At 43.5% G+C, this 26,799-nt stretch overlaps 1 protein-coding gene across 2 annotated transcripts in view; it reads right to left on the bottom strand.

The window, feature by feature from the left end:
* PRKAG2 (protein kinase AMP-activated non-catalytic subunit gamma 2) overlaps nt 1-26,799 on the bottom strand; it is a 220,769-nt gene that overhangs the window by 121,173 nt on the left and 72,797 nt on the right. For both annotated transcript variants that reach the window (XM_086467066.1, XM_086467064.1), the window contains exon 3: nt 18,658-18,937. In XM_086467066.1, coding sequence (XP_086323192.1) covers nt 18,658-18,937 — 280 coding nt within the window. The remainder of the gene's footprint in view (nt 1-18,657; nt 18,938-26,799) is intronic.

Below are 26,799 nucleotides of genomic sequence, written 5' to 3'. Positions count from 1 at the left end.
GGGAAAGCTGGCATTTTGTCTACAATGAGCTAGAAACTATCCAAGCTCCATTATTTCCCATTTCTTGATGATGCTACCAATTTGTGTAACTGGCAGACAGGTAACTTGGAAAAAAAGCATCTGATACATCCATGGCATCCAGCTGGGAAGCTGCTGTGATTGTGGAAGCCAAAGCCTATGATGGGAGTGAATCAAGGGACCGTGTGGGATGGCTTGGGTGGTAAAAAGTTCCCTGTTCATTCACTCTGCAAGACACCAAGCACTGGAAAGTTCAGAGATGTTATATTTAGGATTGTGTGAAAAATCTCAGTGGGTTGGCTGGGAGCAACGCAGCCATGAACTAGAGAAAAGTTGTTGAGGCTTTATGCCTAGATGACAGAAGGGCTGGAAACCTGGGAGCTACAGGGCAGTAAGAGAGTATTCCTGGAAAAGCCAACCCTGTCAGTCTGCATGCACAATACCTGGCAGGACAAAAAATAGTCTGAAACCTTTTTACAACAGCTAATGACAAAGGAAGAGACTGAAAAGGCTGTCAACTGCGTCCTTGGGGGCACTGCCTGAAAGCCAGAGACGGAGTGAGGAAGAAGCAACGTCACAGTAACTCCTTGCACAACACTTCCTTGGTTATTTAGGTTTTAAGATGCCCTTGTGAATCAAAGGGCAAGTACCAGTGCTCAGGCACATCCCAGCTTGACACAGTTCTCAGGGTGACACAACTTGAGCCAGCATCTTTCCCTGTTCACTTTCTCGAAACACATCAAGCCTCAAACTGAGGAGAGACTTCTGGAACCACGAAATCTCTCTTAGTAGTGACTTAACTTAGCAATGTATTGGGCCAAACACACTACTATTTGTACCTTGTAAAGTCATTTGAAAATTATCTAAACTAGTATCACGGATGACCAGAACTTGTTATCCAGTGCCATCAGATTCCTAAATCTTGTCAAAGGTCAGCATCTCGCAGTGGCTTCAGTGACTAAAGTAGAAAGGACTCTACCAAGTAGCAAGACCAGGTTGGATGGAGCCTTGAGCAACCCGGTCTAGTGGGATGCATCCCTGCCATGGCAGGATAGTTGAAACTAGATGATCTTTGAGGTCCCTTCCAACCCAAGCCATTCTATGATATGATTCATCAGTTTAAATTCCACAGCAAGAATCAAAGCAGAAACTCAGTGTTATGGTTACAGAGCTCCAGATATATCCAGCAGCACAAAGCCCAGCTCTTGAATTTCTTGGGTCCTCCCCAAAAGCATCCTGCACCCTTAGTCCTTCAGTTGCACGTCTCTCTTTTCAGGGGCACGTTTCGAACACAGTCCTATGAACTTCCCATAATGCAGCCTGGTGCAATTCTGGCTCCCCAAGTCAAGGTTGCCTAAAACAGCCTGTAAAAACCTATCAGTCTTACAGACAGAATGCTTTTGTTATTATTACATAATACATATTTGGGGAAAAAAAATACTTCATCACCACCTTGGCAGCTAGCAATAAGGCCTGACAAGTCTGACAGTCATCTTATTTGCAAGCATGTCACTGGAGCAAAAAAATATTAAAACCTCTGTGCTAATAGACACGAACAGAAAATATTGCCCCAAGCTACATATTCCTGTAAACCAGGTAGGTTGTTTCCAGCTGTAATAAAATACCAACAGGGCAGAGGAGGAGAGGAAGGAACACTGAAATGAGGCTCAGTATGGCGCTAACAGACTTTCGTTTTCTTCTCAGCTCTGCTACCAGGCAACTACACAACCAGGGACAACTCACATCATCTCTGTGAGAGCTTCAGATGAAGAGCTGTCTTCAGATGCTGCGTGTTACTGCACTGCAAGTGTCTCATGATTAAGATCAACCCCTTTTCTACCCCTACTAACCAGAAATATAATTAAAAATCTTACAGAAAACAAAGACCTACAGCAGATGAAGTAGATATTTATGGTGATATTTATGGGCTTTGGCTTTCCTTCCTGTTTATTTGCTGCCTATATCCATTACAAGGCTATGTGCTCAAAGGCAAATGGCAACATCCCCACGTCTTCAGAAAGTGCTCGGAGTGGGGCAATGGGGGTGCAGGGCACAGAGAATCAACCCTCGGCCCAAGAGACCAAACTCCCACCAGCAAAACAGAGGTTCTTTGCCACCAAAACTGAGCTTCTCAACAAGTCTTTATATTAATTTCCAAGGGTTTGTTTGTTTGTTTTTTTTTTTCCCTGCATAACACAAGGTCCTGCGTCTAGTGCAGCACTGACAAGGAAGGTCCTGTTGGTCTTTGAGTCACAGCCCTCAGCACCACCAGCCTACATCAGTCCCTTCATATTCTCCCTGCACTCTTCAGCCCTCCCTGTTTACGGTCACCTGCTACAAAATTCACACTCTTAAACTACAGTAATTGATGAAACTTCACCAAAACCCAGGGAAGATCTGCTCAGGGTTGCATACAAAGCCCTGGGGGAGCTGGGAGCACAGGGGGATGCTCCTGCCCCAGTCTTTACCCTCCCTGCCCACACAAGAGAGAAGGCGTGGGGCACCAGCAGAGTCCAAAAGACTTTCTGCAGCTTGGCAGTCCCCCCTGAATCTCCTCCTAATGTGCTCAGCTACTTAGCGAGCAGCAAGCTACACATCTTCATGTTTAGCAACAAGTTCTACTGCATTTTTGCGTGACTTGACCTTATTGATTGGGAAGATCCGTATGCCTTACCGACTCATGCAGCCGCGCCTGGGGAGTGCTCAGTGCTCCCTGTGTTGGTCTACGGCAAAGAATGAGGCTGGCTCCTCAACACAGTTTTAACTTCTCAGCTCCAAGAAAAGTTTCAGTTTCGCTGTATTAATACTTCCAGCACAAAACCACTTGCATTTCAGTAAGTGGGCATAGCAAACCAGTGTCCTTTCTTTGCCTACCCTGCAGCACGGTCCCTGCAGCCTCAGGGTGCTGAGCCTACCGCGCTGTACACATTCTGTGTCCAACAGTCCCACCTTACCCCTGTAAGACTGCAAATGCAAGGGCTTCTTCCCTTCATATATTAACATTCTTAGCATATTAAGGAAGTTCCTAACTTCATTTAGCCACTTGGCTTTTGCACTGCGCAAAAATAACTAGGAAAGAAGAGGTGGAGGCTTTCTTCGCACAGCAAAGGGCTCCTCTAATCCTGCCACCTATAGCACAGGGGCAGAAGTTGCTTATAAATGGTTAATCAAATGTGATCCATTCCCTAATGCACAGTAAGTATCTGTGTCCAAGCGAGAGGATAAGAAACTTTGGGGGAAACAAAGCGCCAGGTTGAGAGAAACAAGGAACCACACACCTTCCTAGCCATGAACTCATCAAAGGTTTTTTTCCCTCTGAATTTCTGCAAGACGTGCATGTGCTGCGTGTTGCTGAGCCTCGCATCTGCTGGACGGATGAGAAATTAATTTCTAAGAATTTCAGTGACGTCAGGCATTTTCTTTTTTTAACGTGACCATAAAGTAGCAAAAGCTGTCAGTGGCACTGGCAGTAGCTTAATAAAAAATGTTGGTGTTGCCTGGATACCGAGCTCCAGTCTAGGATTTGCCTGTCTGTCCGCATTTGACAGCAGTAACTCCTCGGGATTTTAGTTTTCCTTTAATATTCTGAGAGCCATGCAAATATCTCTCCTTATTCAGATCCCTCCTCCTCTCTCCTCCCCCACTTTTTGGCTTTGTAAAATGCAAACTAATTCCTCGACCATAGTAAAGCCATAAATAAGAAGCCGTAAAAATATTTTTCTAACCTTCTTTTTCCAAGGTTAATCTTTTGAGTTATATAAGCACTTTATAAAATAGCATGGGCAAAGTATATGAGAATCTGTTTATGTGATTAAGACTTGGCTCCTTCTTTACTGTGGCCCAACGACAGCATTTCATGCTTTCCATCTGCCACTGCTGAGGTTTGCTCAGCCATCTCTCCGTGACCTCCAGAGCAAAAGGCAGCAAGATTTAACATCGCTTTTCATGGAGTGCATACAGTAAATAATTACTGGTGGGTATTCATGGGGCCTTGGGAAAAAAAGAGCATTATTAAGTACCTGCTAATTTTTCCTTACAGTGGGTAGATTCCAGGTTTTCACTGATGGCAGGAATCCAGCTACTCCAACAGGAAGCAAATTTTCCCCAGTCTTTCCCCTTGCTGCTGTGCTGTTCCCAATCTGACTTGAGCCTTAGTGTTTGAAGAAACAGCTCTGGATGCCATTTAGTGAAGTGCTGTAATGTTTTATTATCTTTTATGGTAAAGAATTTGGAAGGACTTGAGAGAGATCTCCAGGCAGAAACAGGACTGAAGTGGATATACAAAATACAGCACTAAATTCCTCTTCCCAGCAGCTAGATGACAGAGAAGTAAAAAAAAAAAAAAACAACAAAAACAACACCCCACCAAAAACCCAGTGCAGATTATTTTTCCAGTCTGGTCCCTGACATTGTTCCTAAGTGAGGAACGATGCAGTTATCCCGGTGCTCCGCAGCAGCAGATTGCAGCACCTTGAGGGGTTATTTTCTAAAGAAAATGATATGTTGCTCAGACACTTTCTTTAGTGCCACTTGCTTTATTTACTTAATAATGTCACAGGCCTTGAATACACAAGCAGCCAACTCTCAGCTATCCTGTCCCAAACATCAGTGCCCCATTCCCACAGAACCCTTCTGCATTGGGGAATAACTTGGCTTAGCCACACTGAAGCAAAGGGCATACTCTCCTGCTCTTTGCAACTGCTCCTCCAAAAAACCCTGCTGAACATCATGACAGCATTACCTCAAGAGAGTAAATAAAGCTTGAACGCAACAAGAACCATGTACCACAACCTTGTAACTCCTTCCAACTGATGCCAACCACAAAGCAGTGAACACGTGAGGTTTATCTATGAAGCATAATTCTGTTTCCCCTCCCATCACAGCAGTAGCAGACATGAGATTTTGGACACTGTGCTGCCTCCAACAGCTCTGCAGAGAGGAGAAGCCACCTTTCTGTTGTAGCACTCTTAATCCTGCAATTCAACCACTGGTAAAAAAATTTACATGGGAAAACTACTGATGCTGTCAAAAAACAGATGGAAAGCTTGAATCAGAAACAAGTCCTTAAAAATACCACATCTCTTCCTTTTGACTTTAAAACTGGAATGGACAAAGCGATAGGTAGTGGAAAGAAAGGTGGAGATGACTCGACAGGCTCGTTTTGTGGCGATGCATTTAGCTGTCGCCTTCCCCAAGCCTCTTGCGGCTGGGAACTGTAAGAGCATTTTGGAACGGTTTGAAGATGCAAAAGCCAGTGTGTGGAGGCAGTGCAAGGATGCTAGCACTGAACACGTACAAATGCATGAGAAAAACTCACCTCCTCCCAGCTGCACAGCTCTTCTTCAAAACAATATGCAATAAAAGTGTGAAAATGATGGTGTGAATCCAGAGAATCATGCTCTCCAAATTTTTTTCCATGCACAGCAAGACCCCCAGCCCAGGCCAGGGCAGCTGGACCCTGTCTTGGCTCTCTCAACTAAACTGGAGACAAACTATGGCTAAAGGTGTGGCACTGCTGGTACACGTCCATGCTCCGCTGGCATTCCAGCTCCCTGGATTTGTAGCTGGGCTCCCCAGGGAATCAGCTGCATGCAGCGGATTTAAGTTTCCCATTCTGCAGCACAGCTGTCTGTCTGCTTTGTAAGCTCCTCCACCAACAACGTTCACTCTCTCCATCTCCCAGCTTTCCAAACAGAAAGGCTACGGGGGCTTCCTCTGATTGCCATGGCGGCTTCCAGCTGCTCCAAACAAAGCTCCAGACACTCTGCCTCAAAGCTCATCCCCCAATGACGGGTCAGTTTAACAACAGCCTGACTTCTGACCAGCGCTCATCAGCAGTCTGTTTGACTTTAATGCGATTTAATTGCGGTGACATGTCTTTAATAACAAAGCCCATGCCAAGAAACTGCAGTTGGAACAAGAGCTGACCTAAGGCCAGTTTCCCAAGGGATTTTCACTCCCTCTCTCTTCTACCTTGTGGCCACTTGGTGCCACACAAACTCTCCTGGGTCACCGAGGTGGCTGCAGCCACTCAGAACTTCTCCAGCCACTGACACAGCCACACATAATGAGGTGCCTTACCCCAAATTTCACTCTCTGTAATGGCCACGTGCTCCTCCAGCACCATCCTCTGAGGCTGGGGACAATGCTAAAGTAGCCACCATCCTTGAGTCTCCACCAGGGCTTACCCCCTTGAAAAAATATCTGAGATTTCACCTTCCTTCATCAGCCCTAAACTCTGCGGTTAAAGTAAAAGGCAAAACACCACCATGGGGCAGAAACCTCTCTGACAACACCTCTCTGGCACAGAAGCTTCATACCACCACCCCCCTCAAAATCCAGAGGGGTCTTGTCTTTCAGGATTTACCTGACGACATGGATCTGTGCCACTGTTGTTACATGGTGATGTTCCATTTAACATGCAGAAATAAGACATGCTAATTTTTTTTTGCATTTTAATATTCTAAATTTTTTTACACATTCTTCACCCCAGTGGTCTGGATAATACTGGAGTGTAAGTCCACTTTGGTTAAACAAATTTGAAGGAATCATGGCCCACAACAAAGGAATACCAAAGCGATGACTATTAATTAAATACATTCATGTAATTAAGAAAAAGGCTAAATCTCTTGTTTGTTTCTTGGTCTTTCTTTCTACAACAATGAAAACCAGGGTAAAAGAAAAATGTTGCTACCTAGTGCAACAAAGCCCCTGTTACCCCATAGCCATGGCTTTGACCATTTCTCTAAATTCAGAACACATCTCCCTGCCTGTCTTCCTTACCACTAGTAAGAATTTGCTGATAATCCACATATTTTTCTGCAGACTCGGCTTCTGATTCACAAAACCTAGACAGCTGTACAAACTGGTTTGCGCTAATCCCCACCATTTGCTTGAAAGATTTCCGCGAATGCCAGCAAACATACAAGACGACAGATCGGCGATAATCCTCATTACTTACTATTTAGGTTTTTGAGGAGGGAAGGGTCATAATTAGGCTTTTGTCAATGAGAGTGCCTTTGATTGCATTGGAAGTAAGGGCTTTCCTCTGGCTTTGAAGGACAAAACCCAACACAGTAAAATTTAGATCCCCACATAGGAAACTGTTCCTTATTGTTCACCATATTCATAGGGATGACATGCAAATATTTCTGAAATAAGCCAAAATATTTTCTTTTTTTCTTGTATTTATCTTTTTTTTTTTCCGGTTAAGAAGGTCCTTTTTTTCCTCAAGTCAACTGGCTTAAGTGTCTCAGCAACGATTTATACTAATAACTTGAGGCACCTAAGTCTGGAAATCGTTCCACTGTGTTCAGAGCCCAATGGTCAAATCTTTCCCTGCATCACTCTGAGAAAGTCAGATGAAGTATATCAGATGTGCTTAAATACACATAATACAGCAGAATTTGATCTTTCCAGGAGTAGAAGCCATTCTTTAATTAGCTCCACTAAAAGGAGCAATACTTTCTTCTAAAAGATGAAAAAATTCAGCTAACCACTCACCTAAGTGTTCATGTCGATTCATTTCTGAGTTTCGCTCTCCTGAACAAGTTTAGGCCAGTGCTGCCTCGCTGAGGACCCCTATGCCAAAACCCCACTTTTATTACTTGGCTACAAGTTTCAGTTGCCAGTTGTGCTTCTTGCCCTTCAGAAATCCTCTGAGGTGCACCTAACACGGCCAAGCTCACCTCTTTTCTAGCAAACACGAAGGAGGCAGGCACTTAATATCGATGCTAAACACGGCCACTATTTGCCACCTGTAGTTACTTTCATTCCAGTATTAAGCATTAGCTCGTACACAACTCTTTTACCTTCTCTCCAGAAAGTCTTGACCTTCACAGTGTTTAGATGTGAATTTTTATTTTGCATGGATTAAAGCCAGTTTTGGCCTCCGGCTGCTCAGCGCTATGGGGGGCACATTGGTGTGCGAGAGGAATTGGAGCAACTGCGTAACTGCAAACAGCATCATCCTGTCGGAGTTATGGCTCAGGTTGCCAAGCACAGCTCTCACCATTAAACAGCTCCGTGGAAGGACCGTGAATATGAAGAGCTACGGAAACCTTATACTGAGGTTAAGCAAACAAATCTGACACCAAACCTTCTGCTCAGCTCAGCAGGCAATGAAGCAGACACATTCACAGTGACCCTGAAATGAAAAGCTCAGGCTTCCCAAATAACAGTGTTTGTTGAAGAACATATGATTAATGGCTTACCTTCACTCGCCTTCCCCAGTCAAAAATGAATTGCACCAGGGTCCATGTGTTTGTCAATGCACTTAACTGTCTGTCTTGATATCGAGGGCTATATCCTGACCCGAGGGCAACGGCAAACCCTCCTGGGACAAGGAGAGGAGAAGCTGGTTCCCTGAACCACTGCTGAAATGATTGCTATCACACAGGCTGGAGGGAGGGATGCTTTTAGCCTCCACTGTTTGAATAGGTTTAGGAAAAAAAAAAAAAAAAAAAAAAAAGAAAGCATAATAAAAGGTCCTTAGCATCCTTCTCAAGCCAAAGCATCTCCAGGCAGGCAAGGCAATCCCAGCCTCTCCATACAGCAAGGAGGAGCAGCGGGATGCCCACAGGAGGGCATCTATGTTTCACAGTCACATGGGAGCTCCCAGGGAGATGCAGTTTGGGATCGCACAGCGCGGCACTGTCTGGCGTAGCTACCCCTGCACGCACTTGTCACCACAGTCCTGTGTCACACACCTACAGAGGGCTTTCAAAGCTGCACTTACGTTTGGGGCTCTGAGAGCCATAAGCAGCAGGAGGTGCTGCAAGAAGCAAACTACAAAGAAACCCCGCTGCAAACCGCCGCAGTTGCCTACCAATAAAGTGTGCTGATAGGAACCCCGAGGCAAGCTTCAAAATAATTTAACTAAGCAATTGAGGTGTTTTGATGGTTGATCATCAAAGACTCCGAGTACTTGTTTTGCATATCAAGTACACACAGATTAACATTTTACATAATCTAAACCAAGAATTTTTTAAAGACAGTCTTCAAATACTGGGTAAGCTGTGATAGAAAAGGGCATAGCAGAAAGCCTAGAGAGAAAGAAAATAATTAATATTTTTTAAAAGAAAGCAACAAACCGAACAATCCACAACCCTTTTTTTTTTGTTTTGTTTTAAAGCTGAGATACGAAAATTTAGACTTCATTAAACACTTAGTGCCCCATGCTGGAACCAGCAATCCCTGGTGAGAGGGGAGGGCGGTTAAGTCTATCGATCTGTCCTAGAGATCCCAGGCACAGGCACCTTTGTAAGCTCACTGCTGGTGTTAGGATTGTCACAAATCAGTTACTTCCTAACCTGTGAACCTTCCCAGCAATGCTCTGTAGATAGGCTGGTTTAGCTGTTCAGCTGGATAACGAATTCCAACATCCAGAAAGTGGACCAAACAGAAAGCAACCTGGGGAGAACACCACTTACAGATTATTGCTAGTAGTGTACAGAGGACTTACAGTCTAAAATTTTCCCTTCAGAAAGGTCTCTGTTCAGGACATTACTCTCAAAATTACATTCACTACAACATTTTTTCTTACCACAGCTTCACACTGTACTCACCATGAATCCTCATCTCCCTGCCCCATCCTTTGCACTTTACTTTGTAGAACATCCACCCATGCCCACTTAGCAGCAAAAACCATTTCATACACTGGCTGGCACAGCACAGACAGGGCTTCTGAGCATTTTACAACCCCCACTCTGCAAATCCAAAAATGGTGGAACTTTTGGGGAGCATGGACCTCCGGCTAACATGCGCGTGCCTGTGAGTAATAAAATGCTTTTATGAACCTGAATTGGGTCCTTTGCATGGTGCTGTCCCTCATTCAGTACGTTCCTCACTGTGCCAGGGAAGCTTGTCAGAGGTTTTACTGGATTAAAGCACCTGCAATAACAGTTAGTAGCTCCCAATACAGATATTATCAAACAAATTTCTTTAAAGGTTCTGATGGATGGGAAGTATTCATAGGTCAGTGTCCAAAAATTAGACCAAAGATCCATTTTCTGACATGAAGAGAAGACCTTTCCTGTCCTCTTTTTATTTTAAACTAAGAACATGACTTCTAGCCTCCTCCAGCTGATGTGCTGATTATTATTAAACACAATAAAACTCAAATTAATTAACTTATTAGGCCAGAAAATCCTAGGACAATTAATTTTAAAAAGTGGCATCTTTGTTCTTCTTTGCTTTGACAACAGAAACACAAACTTACTTTAGTCAAACAGAGTGCAGGATGGAAAGACTTGGCTCCATTACACGGGTTCAGGAGTACAGGAATCGGTTAGACCAGTGATGATAACATAATGTTGCTATTACACCATTTCCACAGCCCCTTCACTTCTGTCAAACTGCAAGTACCATAAAGCTTCTTGCTAGATCTCCTAATTCAGACTGACATTCTTTTACCTAGTATGGCGACAGGGAAAAAAAATCCTAAACCTGGCACCATGCGGAGCTTTAGACTAGAAGATATTCTCCTTGCTTTTCCACATCTCCTCTTCCCAGTAACAAACAACTTGCATTTGAATTTGCTGTACAGACCAAATGGGCCAACGATGACTCCGCAGCTGGAAGATCACCACACAAGTTGCTGCAAGGTACTCAACCCCTGACCGAATCCAAATGGATGCCACAGGCTGTCCTTGCCCTGTTCGCGACTCTGCCAGTGACTGCTGGATGTGACGTGGTACTAAGGCAGATGCTGGAAGCTCATGTGATGGTTTATACCAGCTCAGCTGTGAGACTGCAGTGCCTGCCCATGTTTACTTCCCATACAAATAGGAATGTTACCTTCAGTAGGCTTTACAGTCAATGAGAAAACAAAATACACACATGAAACCTGGGAACAAATCTAGTAATCCACACAGGCAAGGAGCAGAGTCCATGTGAAGTCTTTAAAACCTTCTCAGTCTAATCACTGGCTATCACCAGGGCTCTCCTTCAAGATGCTTTCACAGCCCAAAAGGCTGCATAAAGCAAAGGCTCATTTTCACAAAGCCCATAAATTGAGACATGAGAGTGATCAACACCTTGCCCTATTGACTCTCACAATGCTTTACCATTATTATTACAGGGTTTATTTTATTTTTAAAATCAGTGTTTTCATTCAGTCCAAGCTCAGTCAAAACTCACACTGACCCAACAAGGGCTACACAAGAGCTACAGGCTGCCAGACTGAGCCTGGGATTTAACTGGACTTTACTACACATCCTGTATTCCCCAAACCAGGCATTTTCCTGCCTTGTGATCAGGTTCTTTCTTTCCATATTTTTCCAGATCAGAAAACTGATTGATTCAATGTTTATCATGTTTATTCAGACCATTTTTGAGGCATTTTGCACGGACTTTATCTAAAAAGCTGAGAACCCGTGATATCGGTAATGCGTGGATCAGATACCTTAAGTGCTTAATAATACTTCAGACTAATCATGTCTGGGATGAACAACGCATTTTCAATAGGATCATGACAAGCATTCACTAACATTCAGATAAAGCAATATCTTAACATTAAATATGTGAACAAACCTACTAAAATAAATAGGATTTCTCCAGCATTTATAACCAAATACTTGCTTAGGGACCAAATTCTGAAATGATTGATATAAACAGAAAATAGTCACATAAATATGTTCGAAAATCTGCTCCTACATGTATTCCTGGAAAAACAACCCACAACCACAAAAAAAATCCCCCATGACTTATTTACAAATGATTTCCTGTGATTAGACAGCTTGAAACCTCAAAACTCTCTTTAGCTTTACTGTTGCTTACATTAGTACCTTTGAGGGACAAAGTCACTTGCACATGAGCACTGCCCTGCAGACTTCTCTTATCAAAGGACACAAAGAAAACCAGCAGTGAAAGGCTACAAGGAAGGGTTCATCAATCTCTGGAGATGTTCAAACTGTAGTTTCTATTTCCCCTGCGTTTCAGCAGCAGTCTCTAAAAAAGCAAATATAAAACTAAGGTCTTGTCTATACATCACAAGAAATAATAACTTGGTTGTTATTTAAAAGTCTGATAATTTATAGCATGTTCTACAGTTTAAACCCCAAGAAAGAAACGGAAGTTGGGAATGAATCTGGTCGCAGGTCTGTCCCATATCCTACAGATGAAAGTTAGAGACTGAAAAAACTCCTCCCTTTTTTTTTTTTTTCCCCACATTGCATCCACATCATTAGCAATTTGAAGACAGTCTGAAAAATCCTTCTTGCCTAGAAAGAGAGCGGTAAAGAATATAAAAGCATACCGGATGTACTCCACCTATGCAGGTAACACCAACCATGGGAAACTAAGGTGAAATGGGAAGCACATCGAAAGATATCTCCAAATAAACTAGGACCAATCACCATTGGCACATTTTAAACAGAAAAATCATCGGCTGCTGACAGCAGGCTGCTGGCAGGAAAAATGGTGCTGAACACGGCTGGTCTTTGGCCATGCAAAGCTGCGGGCAGCACCAGCTTGACTGCAGCCGTGATGACACATGCTGTCTGCAAAAAGTCATTCTTCTAGTGTAGACAAGACCAAAAAGAACAGTGTCGGTTCCCCTGTCTGCCTCTGCGGGCAAAGCAAGCTTGAAAAATTATGATTAGATGGTTTTGCACAGCAGTACTGGAAAACAAAGCAAGACAAATGGCTCTGCTCCTTTCCTAGGTTTTATGGGATGATGGTAGAAGAGTCTATGTCACCCTCTCAAGGTGAACCTGGACCAAGCAACCCCATCCTTCCCCAACCTGCTCCCCACATCCTGCATGGCAAGGGTAGTCACAGCCAGAAATCAAAGCTGCCTCATGGCCTTTTCCTCTGGCCCATTCCATCCCACCCTCCTGCACGTACAGAAGGCAGGGGAATTGTGAACATGGATGAAAAACTAAAGATGGAAATGGCCTTAGCTACTGGGCGTCCTGATGCAGGTTGTAATTGATGGTTCTCTACAGTTGTGGTCCAAAGGCTGGGACGGTTCAAGACTACGGGATGAATTTATCCATTTAGCAAAGAAAAATCCAAATATGTACTCCAGCACCTGGCACACGGGAGGTCACCCCATCGCACAGCGCCGAGTGTCATGGGAAGGTATTCCCAAAGAATAATGGTGGGAAATAGCTTGAGCCAACAGTACACGAAATGCCTGCGCCCGGCTGCTGACCCTCCACGACAGCCTATCTCGGAATAAACTCCACTTCACTGCAGGTTGTTACCTAAATGACACAAATACGGAGTAAAATCTTGGGGGGAAATGTATTTCGGTGTAAAGCTTGAAGAAAAGTTTTAGCACAGGTCAGCCACAGTCAGGAGGCCTTCAGGGGAGCAGAGCTGAATGCGGCAACACGAAACCCTGTGGGATTTTCCCCATTTCTTCCCTGGGCTATTGCAAATGAGAGCTACTTGCTCCATCTATGGGTAAAAATTAGTACAGTCATAAGCTTTTCTTACAGAGGGCATAGGCTAACCCACAAGATGTTGTCCAAGAAAATAAATTATTAGAATGAATAAAGTACATGACAACTTTTCTGTACGGCACCTTACAGCCTTCTGAAAAAAATACTACCTCATCTTTTATTACTGGAGCACCAGGAGCCCTCCTTATGAATTATTTTAGGCACCACAGTTATTAGTATTGAATTTCAGAAGGAGAAAAATTACTAAGAGAAGACAGAAAATTAAAACTTTTTATTGAAAAACATTTTCTTCCTCAAATACAGTGCAAATTCACTGTGCTTCAAATCTGACCACCAGCTTCATGGCATTTGAAAGCTGTGTGATTTTTGATTCAAAGTTCTGTAAACAACCTTTAATTCTAAGCTAAATTTATCTTTTGACCCCATCCACCGGAGCACAAAGCTTTAGCTCAATGGAAACCTTTTAATTGATTTTCTGTGCTGTTAAAACTGGCAGCACCATAAACGCGTCATGAGTATTGCTGCTACCTGAACTGATGGTTTTGGAAGGGTAAGCAGGACTGGAAAATGCCCTGCTGTCCTTCAAACGGGGCATCCAGCCCCACAGAAAAAGCTACATTTTATCAACTTAAATTTCATAAAACCATCTACTTTTAATAAAATATTCAGGGTTCTTGATTTTAGCCTATCTGCATGGGTAGCTCCTTAATTTCCACTCTGTAAAATAAAGCTCTCCTCATTTACTTGTAAATGTATTGGTTCTGAAGGAAGTGCTCACACAAGAAAGGGGTAATTTGAATTGTCTTTTCCCCCAGTGCAGGTTGTCCTCCTGCTTTTACTTTGGATCACTTCAGTTTGCGCTACTGAGAGTAAATCTGTGCCACTTCTTTCTCTTGGCATTATACCTGCTCACGCAAACTGGCACACAAAAGAAATGCACTCCCATCGCAGGCAAGATTCAATAACATCTTATTGAGTATCAGGTCCCAAGCTGTTCCTCATGACAGCAGTTCATGCAGTTTTGAGCAAACCTAAGACAAACTGGGAAGCAGTGCCACCACGCCAATTTTGAAGTCACTTTTCAGAGCACCTCTAACTTCAACTTGCACCTCATCACTCATCCTTTGCTCCTGTTGTCCCTGAAAAACATCTAGGAAATCACCAACAGCTCTGTAGAAGCCTCCTCCTAGCTACAGGTCATCCCAGTTTACTCATTTTTTCGTATCCAGTTAAAATGTAATTGCTCAAAGTTCCCCAGCTGCTCACGCGCCCACACTGATGGGTAAAACCCAGGAGCTCTACGTCTCATAGTGCCAAGCCTCTGCTCGCAGAAGGCGTCTGGCTCTGGGAGGTGTAAGGTGGGCAGTGCTGGGTGGGACTGCAGCTACCGGGATTCGCGGTGTGAGGGAACAGCATTAGCAAGTCCTCTGCACAACCTCAAAGCCAAGCTTAACTCATCCCAAATCCATATTCAGTTTTCAACTGTTGGTCTAACAGTGCTGTTGCAAAGAAATTCTCAGACAAAAAAAAAAAAGAAATTAAAAAGTTGAGAATTAAATTTCAAAGCACTTGTACAGAAACCCAGCACGCAAAGAGCTGTCTTATATTTTTCTGTGGTGAACCTCCCAAACCGAATGGGCTCCAACACTGGCCAAGCACACACCTCACCCAAAAAAGGTCCCCACAGAGCCTCTTCCAGAGGGGCCCGAGGTGGATTTTGATGCCTTTTCAAAGGTGGGACACTGGATGTGACGCCCCAACCAGCAGTTTACCATTTTGAAGCTGTACTTACAAAATACCTGAAGTGGCTGGAAGCCAAGTACACGTTGTGGGAAGGTATTTTTTCTTTCAAGGCAAATCTTTTGTCAGATAGGAGCTGTGGGGTTACGACCGGATGCTGAACTGGGATAACCAAAGGGAAAGGACACAAAAATGAGCTTTTGGCTATTGCCAAAAGAAGTGATACAATATTAAAGATGAACAAAAGCCTTAAACACCCAGCCTGAAGTGGAAAATGTTTCTAGCCTCATGTCTGCAAATCACTTTCTATTTTGTTATTGCCCTACCCTAAGCATTAATGCCCCTCCTAAACTGCATATATTCAAAAGGCAAAATAACTTAGCTGGGAAAAGAGCAACTACATGGGAAAGAAAGCGCTGCGAATACCACGCATAGCCCTTACAATGAAAACAAGCTAGGAAGAAGTTGCTTCCAAGAAAAACAAGGAATATGCAGAGTAACAGGTTAGTCTGTGTTTTGAACAATGCGTGGGAGGAGGAAGCGGAGGGAAGACAGGGTATGTTATTTAAAACAAACACTGCATATACTTCCCCCACATACTGTTCCATGATGATAGCGAAAGCAGTGCAGCACAGACTTATTTCAGATGAAGTGGAGGACAAAAAAAACCCCAAGCCTCTGTGAACTTTTATCTGGTGGGTTTTTTTGAATTGCAGGTTGCCTGAATAAAACACATATTTGCTATAAACCCAAAGGGAACGCTCCAGTGCAGAGTTTCCCAGAAGAGCCATGGCTTGGAGAGACTGGTCCAGCCCCTGCTCAAAGCAGGGTTTCAGCTTTAATCCGGGCTGCTCAGAGCCTTGTCCAGTCAACTCACTAAAATCTGCAAGGGCAGCAATTTCACAGCCCCTCTGGACTCCTGCTCCCATGCCGTATCACCCCCATCAAGAATATTTTCCTTACACTTGCCTGGAGTTTCCCTTGGTGCCTCTTGCCCTTTCACTGGGCGTACCTGATATGGCCAGCACTGCCTTCTCCATAACCCCATCAGGTAACTGAAGAGAGCAGCAAAAAGGTCTTCTCCTTCTTTTTCTTCCCCCTACACCACATGCCCCAGCCCCTGACCAATGCAGTGGCCCTTTGCTGGACCAGTATGTCCCTGTCTCTCTTGTACACGGGAGGCCAGAACTGGACCCAGCACTGCAGATGCATCTCACTGGTGCTGAGCAGAGTGGGAGGATGACTGCCCTTGACCTGCTGGTGATGCCCCTCCTAGTCTTGTCACTCAGGAAATGCTGTTCAGGCCACAGAGACTTTGTTTTGAGTGGGACGTAACCAATTAACTTAGTATTTTGAAACACATAGGGTTACTCTTTATTTGCAAAGCAGAATACAGAAGTTTTGCTTGTGAAAAGCTATATAATGCAACAGAAATGCTAACCCATACATTTCCTGAAGTCCTGAAAAGGTTTTTTTTTTAAATAAAAGTCACCACAATTTAATCAAATAAACGGTAAGAGTGTCATTAACTATCGATCCCTGTTTAGCACATTCTGAATAAGATCTACTTTAATGTGGTAGTGAAGGGTATGTATCTGCATTAGTCTCTCTGTAAGAGAGCTAAACATTGTGAAAGCACATAGTAAGAAATTCCTGTATCGCAAAAAGCTGCAGAATAGGATGAGCTATCAATTTAAACACCAGTTTTAATCATCATGCCCTTTCCAAGAGGTTGTCCCTCCTGCCTTAAGAACAAAAGACCACAAACACCCAAGCCCAGTGCAATTCCTGCAACCCTCTCTGGAGCAGCAGGGTCATGGGTATCTTCTGTTAGCTCAAATATAGCATGGCCCTGTTCCAAGCCTGTTCCTGCGACAGTGATGTGACCTTATCAAAAGGATTTTGCTGACTGCTGAAAGACTCTTTTATTTAATATTCTGTTGTACCTAGCTAGGACTTAAACAGTGCTGTTTGCTTGGATAACTTGATTAAAAAGTCACACGAGGGCTTTGCCATGCAGTGGATATTGCTGTTATTCATGCAGCAGTGAGCCCTTCTCTGCATACTCGATCAGTGGCATATTGCCTATGCAATATTTAAACCTATATGGACTAGCAAAAAGACCTTAAATGGACTTTAATTATTGTGAGGCTTGAAAAAGAGGGGAGTATAACAAGCATGCTTGAACATCAAGCAGAGAAGAACAAACATCCTTGAATAGAAATGATGCTTGGAGTCTAGTTGGAGTCCTTCAGAAACACTGACTCTGCTTTCAATCTCCTGAAGGTGTTTTAGGGAGAGGCAAGGATTGGAAAAGATGCCATTTCAATTAAGCTGCAGCATAACTTCTCATAAACATAAAGGAAAATCCTATATGTGTTTGTATAGGTGTGTTCTTGTGCACAAAAGTCACTATGAAATTACTTGTTCTGGTTAAAACCAATGTTTTAAGGGAAATTCTGATGAAGAAAAACAGGAAGGTCCCTTTATACTATTTAAAGGTCACTGAAAGCTATCAGTATGTTGCAGGAAACACAGCCGAACATGGGTATACACATCACTAATTCTGTACCTATGTTGTCACAGAAGATTTGACAATTTATCATTGACTTATTTCTTCTGTTCACAGAAGGAAAACTCACTGTGGTCCGACAATCCAGCACCCCCCGCGGCAAGATATTATTCCCCTCCTTCCCCCGTAACTCTTCCCCTTCCTATAGCCACCAGCCCCTTGGGTAGACCAGATTTGGATTGTAGACCAGCACTGAGAACGTTTATTCAGCAATAAAGTGCTAAATTCAAAGCCTGTTCTTGATCCTGCTCATTTCTGACTCCTAATGGTGTGTTAGCCCATGGGCTGCTGAAGAGGTAAAATTTGTACTCAACATAAAGCTAGCAAGTGCTCTGAACCATGGAGGTCCTACACCACTTTTCACATTCTGGCAGAGGAGCTCAAGCACTCCGTTAATGATCATTTCATTTGAAACACATATCATTCACTTCTATTCAGTAAAGCTCTCTTTCCCCTCCTACAATATGGCAAAGAAATATCAATTAAAAAAATCAGCTGAAATTCTCTATGGAGTCTACAGAAGTGAGTCTCCCTTCGCTCCCCAGATGACATCCCTTCTGTGCCCACCTCCACCACAAACCCCATGAACATCTCCAGCTTTTCTCAAGCCCCAGTGCTGACGTCCAACCAGCCTCAGTGGAATCACCCACAAAACTCCCCACTGACGTGGATGCAGGGTTTCTAAGCAAAGCTTTGAAGCGTGATTTCCCTCCTCAGCCCTGCGCAGGTGTCCATGGCCCTGTGGTGATCACACCCTAATGGCTAGCATGTCAGAAACCCAAAACACATGGTCAGTGAAAGCGATAACGAACAATTAGCACATGCCTCATCTGCACTTACTTCACTACCGCAGGTAAAGAATGGGCCAAGCCCAGAGGTACCGTGTATCTTCCTGAAATAACATGAGCAATTTCTTACTTTTTCTTGATCTGGAGAAAAACTTGATGCCCCCAGGAGAGGTAGACGGGTTAGAATTGGGGGAGGACTCTTTGGAGGAGGACCTGAAGATCCCACTGAAGCTCATTCGGCGTGGGGAGCGTGGGGGAGACTCCTGGTAGGGGAAGGGGAACACTGTTTTGGGTGAGCCAGGGCTATGTTTGGATCTCACAGGGGCAGAAACGGGGCTGGAAGGTCGGTTCTGGAGCCCTTTTGAGAAAAAGCCTTTTGAAGGACTGCCGGCAGAGTAGTTTTCTTCCACCTGAGGAGGAGAAAAAAAGGGGAGAAAAAAGAATAATTACCATTAATTCAGTTCAGCTCAGGCCATCAGGATCTCTGAACTTGTCTTAATGAAGCCAACTCCTGTTTATGCGGGTGGTGGATTAGCCAGACCTCACCTTCCCCAGTACCTGCCAGCACCGACACACAGGTGCATATATGCCACCTCTCTGGGCTCTGTGCTGCCCCTTGTCCTTAAAGGATGCTCTGAATTTCACAAAAAAATTCAACATGTGTGCATACATTTTATTATTACACCTATAATGCAGGATTTTCTTTACTGCTTACATGTGCCACACACCCCTCTTCCTTCCCTAGACAACTGAAAGATGACTGACAATGAATTTATTTAAGGCAATGAATAATTGCCATCAAGGAAACACAGCGCCCAAAAGTCTTCCTCCCAAATTTAAGCACCCATCTACACTACTTAAATCTCCATTGCACGATGCAACACGGCACAGAGCACAAGCTCCCAAGCACCTGACGGGTCTCTACGATGCTGCCCACAGCCACAACTGTGGGTGTGCAACTCCAGTCTCAAAATAGAGGAACCATTTTAGAGTGGTGACATCCCTGCTAATTACCCCAGCCTCAAGCTTGAGCATGACCTTTCTAACAGCTGTATCTCTTTTAGGACCTGTGCTGGCTTTCCAGCTAGCATGAGTATCTATGCATAACACCGTACCGCACTGTGAGGGTTCGCTCAGCAAGGGGGGATAAAAATCCAGAAAAACAAACAAACAGAAAGGAGCAAAGATCAAATTTTCCCCACGCACAATTAACAGAAGCTGACCCGAAACCTCTGTGGGATTTGCCTGTGCCTGGGCTATATGTGGAGTTTATTTCCTTCTGGATGCACAAAGTACTTCTGTGGGTATGAGGCTGGTTTTTTGGCTGGGGGCTTTTCACATGAATGAAGGGCTCTGTTCCTGGCAAAAGGCAGCAGTGGGTTTCAGGTCTTCAGGGAACACGTAAGCAAAGGCCACTGCCTATGTGCCCACGGGCATGGTGTGCCGCTGAGTTTCAAGCCCTTTACACGCCTGGTCCTCTCTTCCCAACTATGCAACACAAACCAGGAGGTACGGAGCAGAGAGTAACTTCTACCTGAGGAGATGCCACCCGCTGTGTGTCAGTCTAGTTAGGTATGGGTGTTGTTGCCATGGGAGTCAGCGTAGGGAAAACCAGCATCTTTTATTAGGATGACTTAGATGCAAGAAGAGATGCAAGAAAGCCTCATAAGTACGTATGCTCTCTTTTGGGTCAGAGAAGCACTTGTGTATATAAATTCAGCTAAAAGCAGTTGGCTGAGTTTAAAACACATATGTAATTAACTCCTTTTTCAAAATAATGTTTAGCCACAGCTCGAAAACATTTGTAGAAATATGTATGAGCAGTATGATGGCCAAATACCTGCTCCCTCCATAACACAGGATCTCACTTCTTGTAATCCTTTCTGTCTCCTGCACATGCGCTTTAGACCAGCTCCTCTTTCCCTTGGGCTGGGTCAGAGTCCTGCTCCCTAGGAATTGCAAAAGGGCCTGCAGAGAACGTGGTCTTCCGTTTGGCACTTGGTCTGGAAAATGGGACACAGCGTGGGTCACTAGGAGGGGGATGGAGATGTGCTGGCACAGCCCTGGACAGCTGATGAATTCTGCACTCTGCTCCTCCGCACAGCACGGAGATGTCTGGCAGCACGCACAACCACTTTTTGTACCTGGACACTTATTTTTGACAGCACGGACAAAAACATCTCAAAAATATACTTGTCCTTTTGCATAAGAGTTAGAGGAGCAGTTACCCTCAATGGGAAATTTTTCAACAGGATAAATCAATTCTAACTGAAGCACTGGGTACCAAAACTCTGACAGTATCCATTAGAGAAGGAAAAAATAGTGTTTCAAGCTTAATGCAGTGGCCTGAGCCTCAGGTTTGCCTCCCAGCTCTGTCACGGATGCCGCGTACAATCTTGAAAACTCATTTCATATTACACATCTATTCCGCTGTGAGGCCCACTCTAAGTCCTCTGGCACACAGGCTGTCTCCTGGTGAATATTTATCAAGAATAATAGGGCACAATCCCTCGATTGAGACCTGGAATAATAACCACACTCTAAGTAAATGAACAAACAAATCGCACTTTTGTCACGGATAAAATAGTCCCAAAGTGACAGCTTTTTCATAAAAGCTTATTAACTTTAGTAAAATATCATCTGTAAATCATCTGAGGCTACTTCTATGTCATTCTCTTTGCAAGTACACAGTCCAGGAAACAACCAAGTAGCGCAATGGCACCTCCTTTTGCACTGCAATTTAAATAAGTCTGTTGCCAAATCTACTGCCTCCAAGTGGGGAGTGAGAATATTTTCAAGTTCATTTTAATCATAATACAAATCTGCCACTACTTCTGTAATTTAGGACTGTTCCCAGGATTGTAATATCATTAATAATTTTTCCTAAAGTGACATGCCATGACATTTTAAAGCTAAGAGAAGGATGTCATTCTGGTGCTACCCTTAATGTTTCATGTTATCTTTTTTGCATGCTTGTTTGGTTATAACAACACACTGATAGGAGACAGTTTTAAAAGACTATGGCGTCCTCACAGGCTAAAGGAATTCTAGAAATGTCAAATGTCAAGCTACAATTTGTCAAAAAAGTCAGTATTCCCTTGTACATGCAAGTTAGACACGAAAGCAAATTGTTCTCAAATTCCATGCAGAAGCAGTGGGATGTTTTTATTTATTGCAACCACAACTGGTTGTTTTCTCTCTATTGTGCCAGGCAGATGAATTAGCTAATTGTCAGAGCACCAGGGGCACACTGCTAAATACACATGTGCATGCCACTAAATTAAAGGAAATTACTACACTGAATTCTTCCCCATCCGCTCCACATGTTACTTACGCACAGGCTACACCCACCATCAAAGCAGATAAATACCTGTGATTTTGCTTTGGGAACTACAACAGGATTGCTTTCTTAGAATATTATCTCAGGCTGATGGATTGAGAGTTTTAAAACATGACTAGGTGCTTCTACGAGTAAAATCAGCAGCAACAACAGTTATCACAGCATATAAAACAGTCACAAGGCAATGTTAATTTTCATGCTTCAGCTGGGAATGCAGAATAATCTCTGCTGTGGAATAAACTCCACCATTGCTTGGTGTGACAACTCTGGCAGTGGTGCTAAAGGCAGGTTACACAGCTAGATGGATCATCAGCCTGTTCTTCATGCTTTTTGGACTCATTTCCTAAAGCTATGACAGGCAGGTGGGCAGAAAACTCCCACACATGCTTTGGAAAGATAACTATTCCCCGAGATGAGCTGCAGCAGCAAAAAAAACAGTATTGCACCCTGGTTTCTCACATTAACAACCCTTATACATCAGCTTGTGTTGGTCGAGGAAAAGCAGTAAAGTGAGAATGGGCAGAAATATGAAACACAATAAATGCACACGGTGATACGGCTCATTTGACCCTGACAGGATAACTGGCCTTTTGGAGAGAAGAAATCCAAACACACAATGCAAATACAATACAAATCAATGCACAAATGAGATCTAATCAAACAAATTGAAAAATTCTTCTAAGTAAGAAGACTGTTCACTTAATTAAAAAAAAAACAAAAAACAAGCAACCAACTAGCAACATTCCCTTGTTGGCTTTGTACAGAGCATATATGGGATCTTTGAGCTCTATGCCTGACTTTGGACTCCTTAAACCTTAAAACCGGTTATGCTGGAGAGAAATGTCAGCTCCTGACCCTATGACTGCAGAGAACAGTGCAGCAGGAACAGGGCTAAATTAGCAGCTGGGTAATGGTGCCAGTGCAACCCTACCCACAGCCTACAGCAATGTGCTCCCCAGTGAGGTTAAGCAGCCAAGCAGAGCTCCATGCTACATCAGATGTGCTGTTTCTAGTGACTGACTCCACTTGTTCAAGGCTAAACTGGTTGCCTTACATAGCACTGAGTACATACATCCTAAAAAGACGTAAGACACGATCAGTTTTCATGCTTTGGAGCACAAAAGGATCCTCAGCTAGGGACCAGGGAGAGACTTTGTTCTGTTGTATACAACAAGTGATCTTAGGCAGGCTTCTAAAATACATCCAGAACAGGCCACTGTTGAAAATAAAGCAACAAAATGAAACATGTCTTACAGTGCTTGGCATCTAGCAGACTTAACGTTCAATTTTTTGAATGAAACACACAGCGATAGCATGGCACTTGCCCCAGGCCAGGCACATCTGGAAGATTTCAATGCAAGAAATAGCATCCTGAAAGCCGCCCTTGTCATTTCACCTGGATGAGGGAATCTTTCTCTCTTCCTAATCTCTTCTTGCTTTCTCCTAGCTATGCACGTTAATGGCTCAGAGCTATCCTGAGATGGACCAGCAGACCCACACCTTCATTTTCAACAAGTTCCCAGATGACAAATTCCCAACACAAACAACTACCAGTCCCAGACTACCCCATACCAGTGAATAAAACAGCTGGACAGAGGCTCAAACCATCAAGCAGTTGTCCATACAGCTTCCCTGCTCATGCACCATCTGATGGGGACTTAGTCTGTGCTGTAAGCACTCCTCAGGTGCCGCCTGAGCTCAGACAGAGCACAAGCCAGGGACAGTCCCAGTTTGCACGTGGCCACCCTGCTCTAGTAGGTGCAAGGGTTTGGCTCTGCAACAGGACTGTGCCCAAGCCCTTCACCTCTGAGCCAAGAGAAGACTTCCTGACCTCTTTTATTTATTGCTTCTGTTGACATATCCCACGTGAACAACCTTGTATCTTGTGCTGTTAAGAATGATCCATCCTGAAGGTCATCCAGGTCTTCTTGTGTAAGGTCCTTCCCTATGATGAAAAAAAATTCACCAAATTTGGATAGTAAGCTTCTAGTTTTCATCTCAGCCTTACTAGCAGAGACCAGTCCCAGGACTAAGCTTCGGGAAGCCCCACTAGTTCCATCCCTCCACCCAACAGTCATCCTTTCAGTATCAGCCTGCCATCTTTCCCTTCATCTATTTTCTTATCTGACTCGCAATTCTTCATCTTGTTTTACAAGAAATATTAACGTGCACTACATTTAATCACTAACGTATGATAATTCCCAATGCAATGTGCTGAGACCAATGTACTAGTACTTCACCACAAACTAGCCTCTCGTTAACACACCATCCACCTCAGTCCTGCCTCTTCTCACCCACAGGCAGAAATTTTCCCAGCAATGTCGTTTGCTTTCCCATGCTTTGTATTGAAAATCTGAGTCCCCCCTTTTACCAAATAAAGGTCTCTCTAAGAAGCCATTTCTGCTCCCAACCCAGAATTTAAGGACCACTTAACTGCAGAGAAGTGTCCTGCCAAAGCAATGTGCCCAGAAAAATGAATGAGCTCTCCTGAGAAGTCCCTGACCACGCACAGGCAGAGGCTGTGCTGGAGCTGGAGAAACCCAGGCACTGCCCGTGTCCCTGCCATAGCACGTCGTCACGGCCATCTCCTCTGCTCCCCTGCCAGGGTGCTCCAGCAACAGGCCCTTTCTTGGGCAAACAGCCTTCCTCAGAGGATGCCCTCCCTGAAAAATCTCTGGCTCTGGTTCAGTTTCTGGTGAATTTAAATTCATTTTTCAGGACAGGCTGAAAAAGTAATCTGTCTGGAATACAAATGGGCTCAAGCTAAATAGCCTTTCAAAATGCTTCTGAATTTAAATGGAAGTTATTAAATGCTCCTGAGCTTTGTTCCTTTTTTCTCCAACTCAGAATAGTTAGGACATTTATGGAGTTCTGTTTGTCTTTACAAAATAACAGTGAGGTATTTGACCTTTATTTTGCCTCTTCACTTAAAAAAATTCTTGAAAGGTGAGTAACAGAAGAGGAATCGCCTCCCACCATCCTTGACAGGGACAGTAAACACAATTAGAGATGATACACCAGATAGACGTCTGCACTTGTTTCCTGCCCTTCCACTGAATTTCAATAAAAAAGCCCTTTGATAAAGTTAATTGGATGATTCTCTCACTCTGCTGGAATAAAAGAGCTCACAGAAACACAAGAGCTGACTTCATTAAACTGAAAGGTAATGAAGGACTTACTCTCCCAGGCACCATGTAGTCACATTCACCACCACCAGTTCCCTTGGTTCTGCATGAGCAGCAACAATTGAGATGACAACGCATTTTACGGGATCAGAGATGTCACTTCCCAAAACTAAAGTACAATGACACTTTCCCAAATTAAAATACAATGGGATGTGGCTGGATGCTCTGGCAGGCTCCAAGAGCTCTGCATTGCCTTATGGATGGTCAGGGTAAGGCTTCCAGCAGCGAGCAGCGCTGCTCAAAGGCAGAAGCAGGCTTAAGGGATGGTGAAAGCAGGGCTGGCTCCCCATCTACTTCCTAAACCTTAACTGCATGTATTTTAAAGCAGTGGATGGGAAGGAGCCCTGCACACAATGGTGCAGCGGCTGTCCTACGTGCCCTTGCCCTCAGGCTCACTGCATCTACTGCAGGTGCCCCATGCCCAGGCTGTGGCACAATCCAGGACATGCTGCTCATCCTGACAGCTCAGAAACAAATGGATAACTAAAAGACTGGGAAAAAATAAATCAAAAGGAGATTTACTATACAGTGAAAGGAGGGGAAAAAATGGCATATTTTTCTCTTCTCCTCCCTGTTCCAGAGGTTGCTTGTGCAGTTCCCATGGGTCACTGGACAAAATAAAAACCATGCTGGGACCAGAAGCAGGACAAAGCTCTCTTTGAAGTCCTTAAATATTAGAGTCACTCCTCAGATGTTTTCTGATCCTAGTGCATCAGTGCTTTCCTGCATTACTGATAGCAGAACTGTGAAACAGCAGCAAATGCAGTCGTAACAAAACCTCTACTTTTCACCCTATTCCTTTGTTCATACATGCAAAAACCAAACTAATCCTTTAACCACCGCGTCACATCCAGAATTCACGTACAGCTGATTACCTACAGCTGTTCTCAAAATCTAACCATGACTTTGTGAAAGACTTCCCAAAAATAAAGTCTGCAAAGTCTAGGTGTAACCAACCACAATTTGACCAAATTTAGATGATCAGTTTGTTTACAAAATGTATTTTAAGTGATTCAGGTCATTGTGCATTGGAGTGTTTCCTGCTCAGAATTTACCACTCTCTTCCCCCTCATTTTTGTATGAACTACAAATTGTATCAGTCATGAGTCTGTATTTCTTTCAAGTCACTGATAACGGATGATATAGTATTGCAACAGAATGTTTTGTCTGCCTAGAAACAAAATTTTTCACTGATGAGTCTCAATTTATTTTACCAGCCAGGTTTTTATTCATCTATTAGGCTCCATGTTTATTCAGCATCATTCCAGTTTCTGAAATCTAAATGTCTTCTGCTACTTTTTTTTATACACATGACACTGACACTATGACATTTTCCAACAAATTTATAAGTCATTTAAAACCCTACATTTATTCAGTAGGAACTGTTTACCATTCATTCCAATCCAAATGAGTCTATTATAATAGCATCATTAACTATCCAACATTAGATTTCTCATTGTTTTGCCCAGGACTAATGTTAGACTGACAAACCTGTAAATTATCCTAATTGCAAACATTGTAAATATTAACTCAGTAATTGCTTTTTTTGGAGTCTTTTGGAACTTCATCTCTGCTTCAAGATTTATTCAAAATCACCACTAGTCAGAGAAACCTCTGCCAATTAATTCAAGGGCGTTCTATCAGAGTTGTTCGTATTTAATTTTAAAGTGTCTAGCTTTAGCATCTTCTGCTTTAAATACACTTAAGTCATTAATACGACAGTCACCATTGTCATGCAAGATAAACA

This window comes from Leptosomus discolor, chromosome 6 (genome assembly GCF_034619465.1).
Source record: "Leptosomus discolor isolate bLepDis1 chromosome 6, bLepDis1.hap2, whole genome shotgun sequence".
NCBI lineage: Eukaryota > Metazoa > Chordata > Aves > Leptosomiformes > Leptosomidae > Leptosomus > Leptosomus discolor.
Note: the sequence above shows the minus strand (reverse complement) of the source record. Positions and strands in the feature narration are given on the sequence as shown.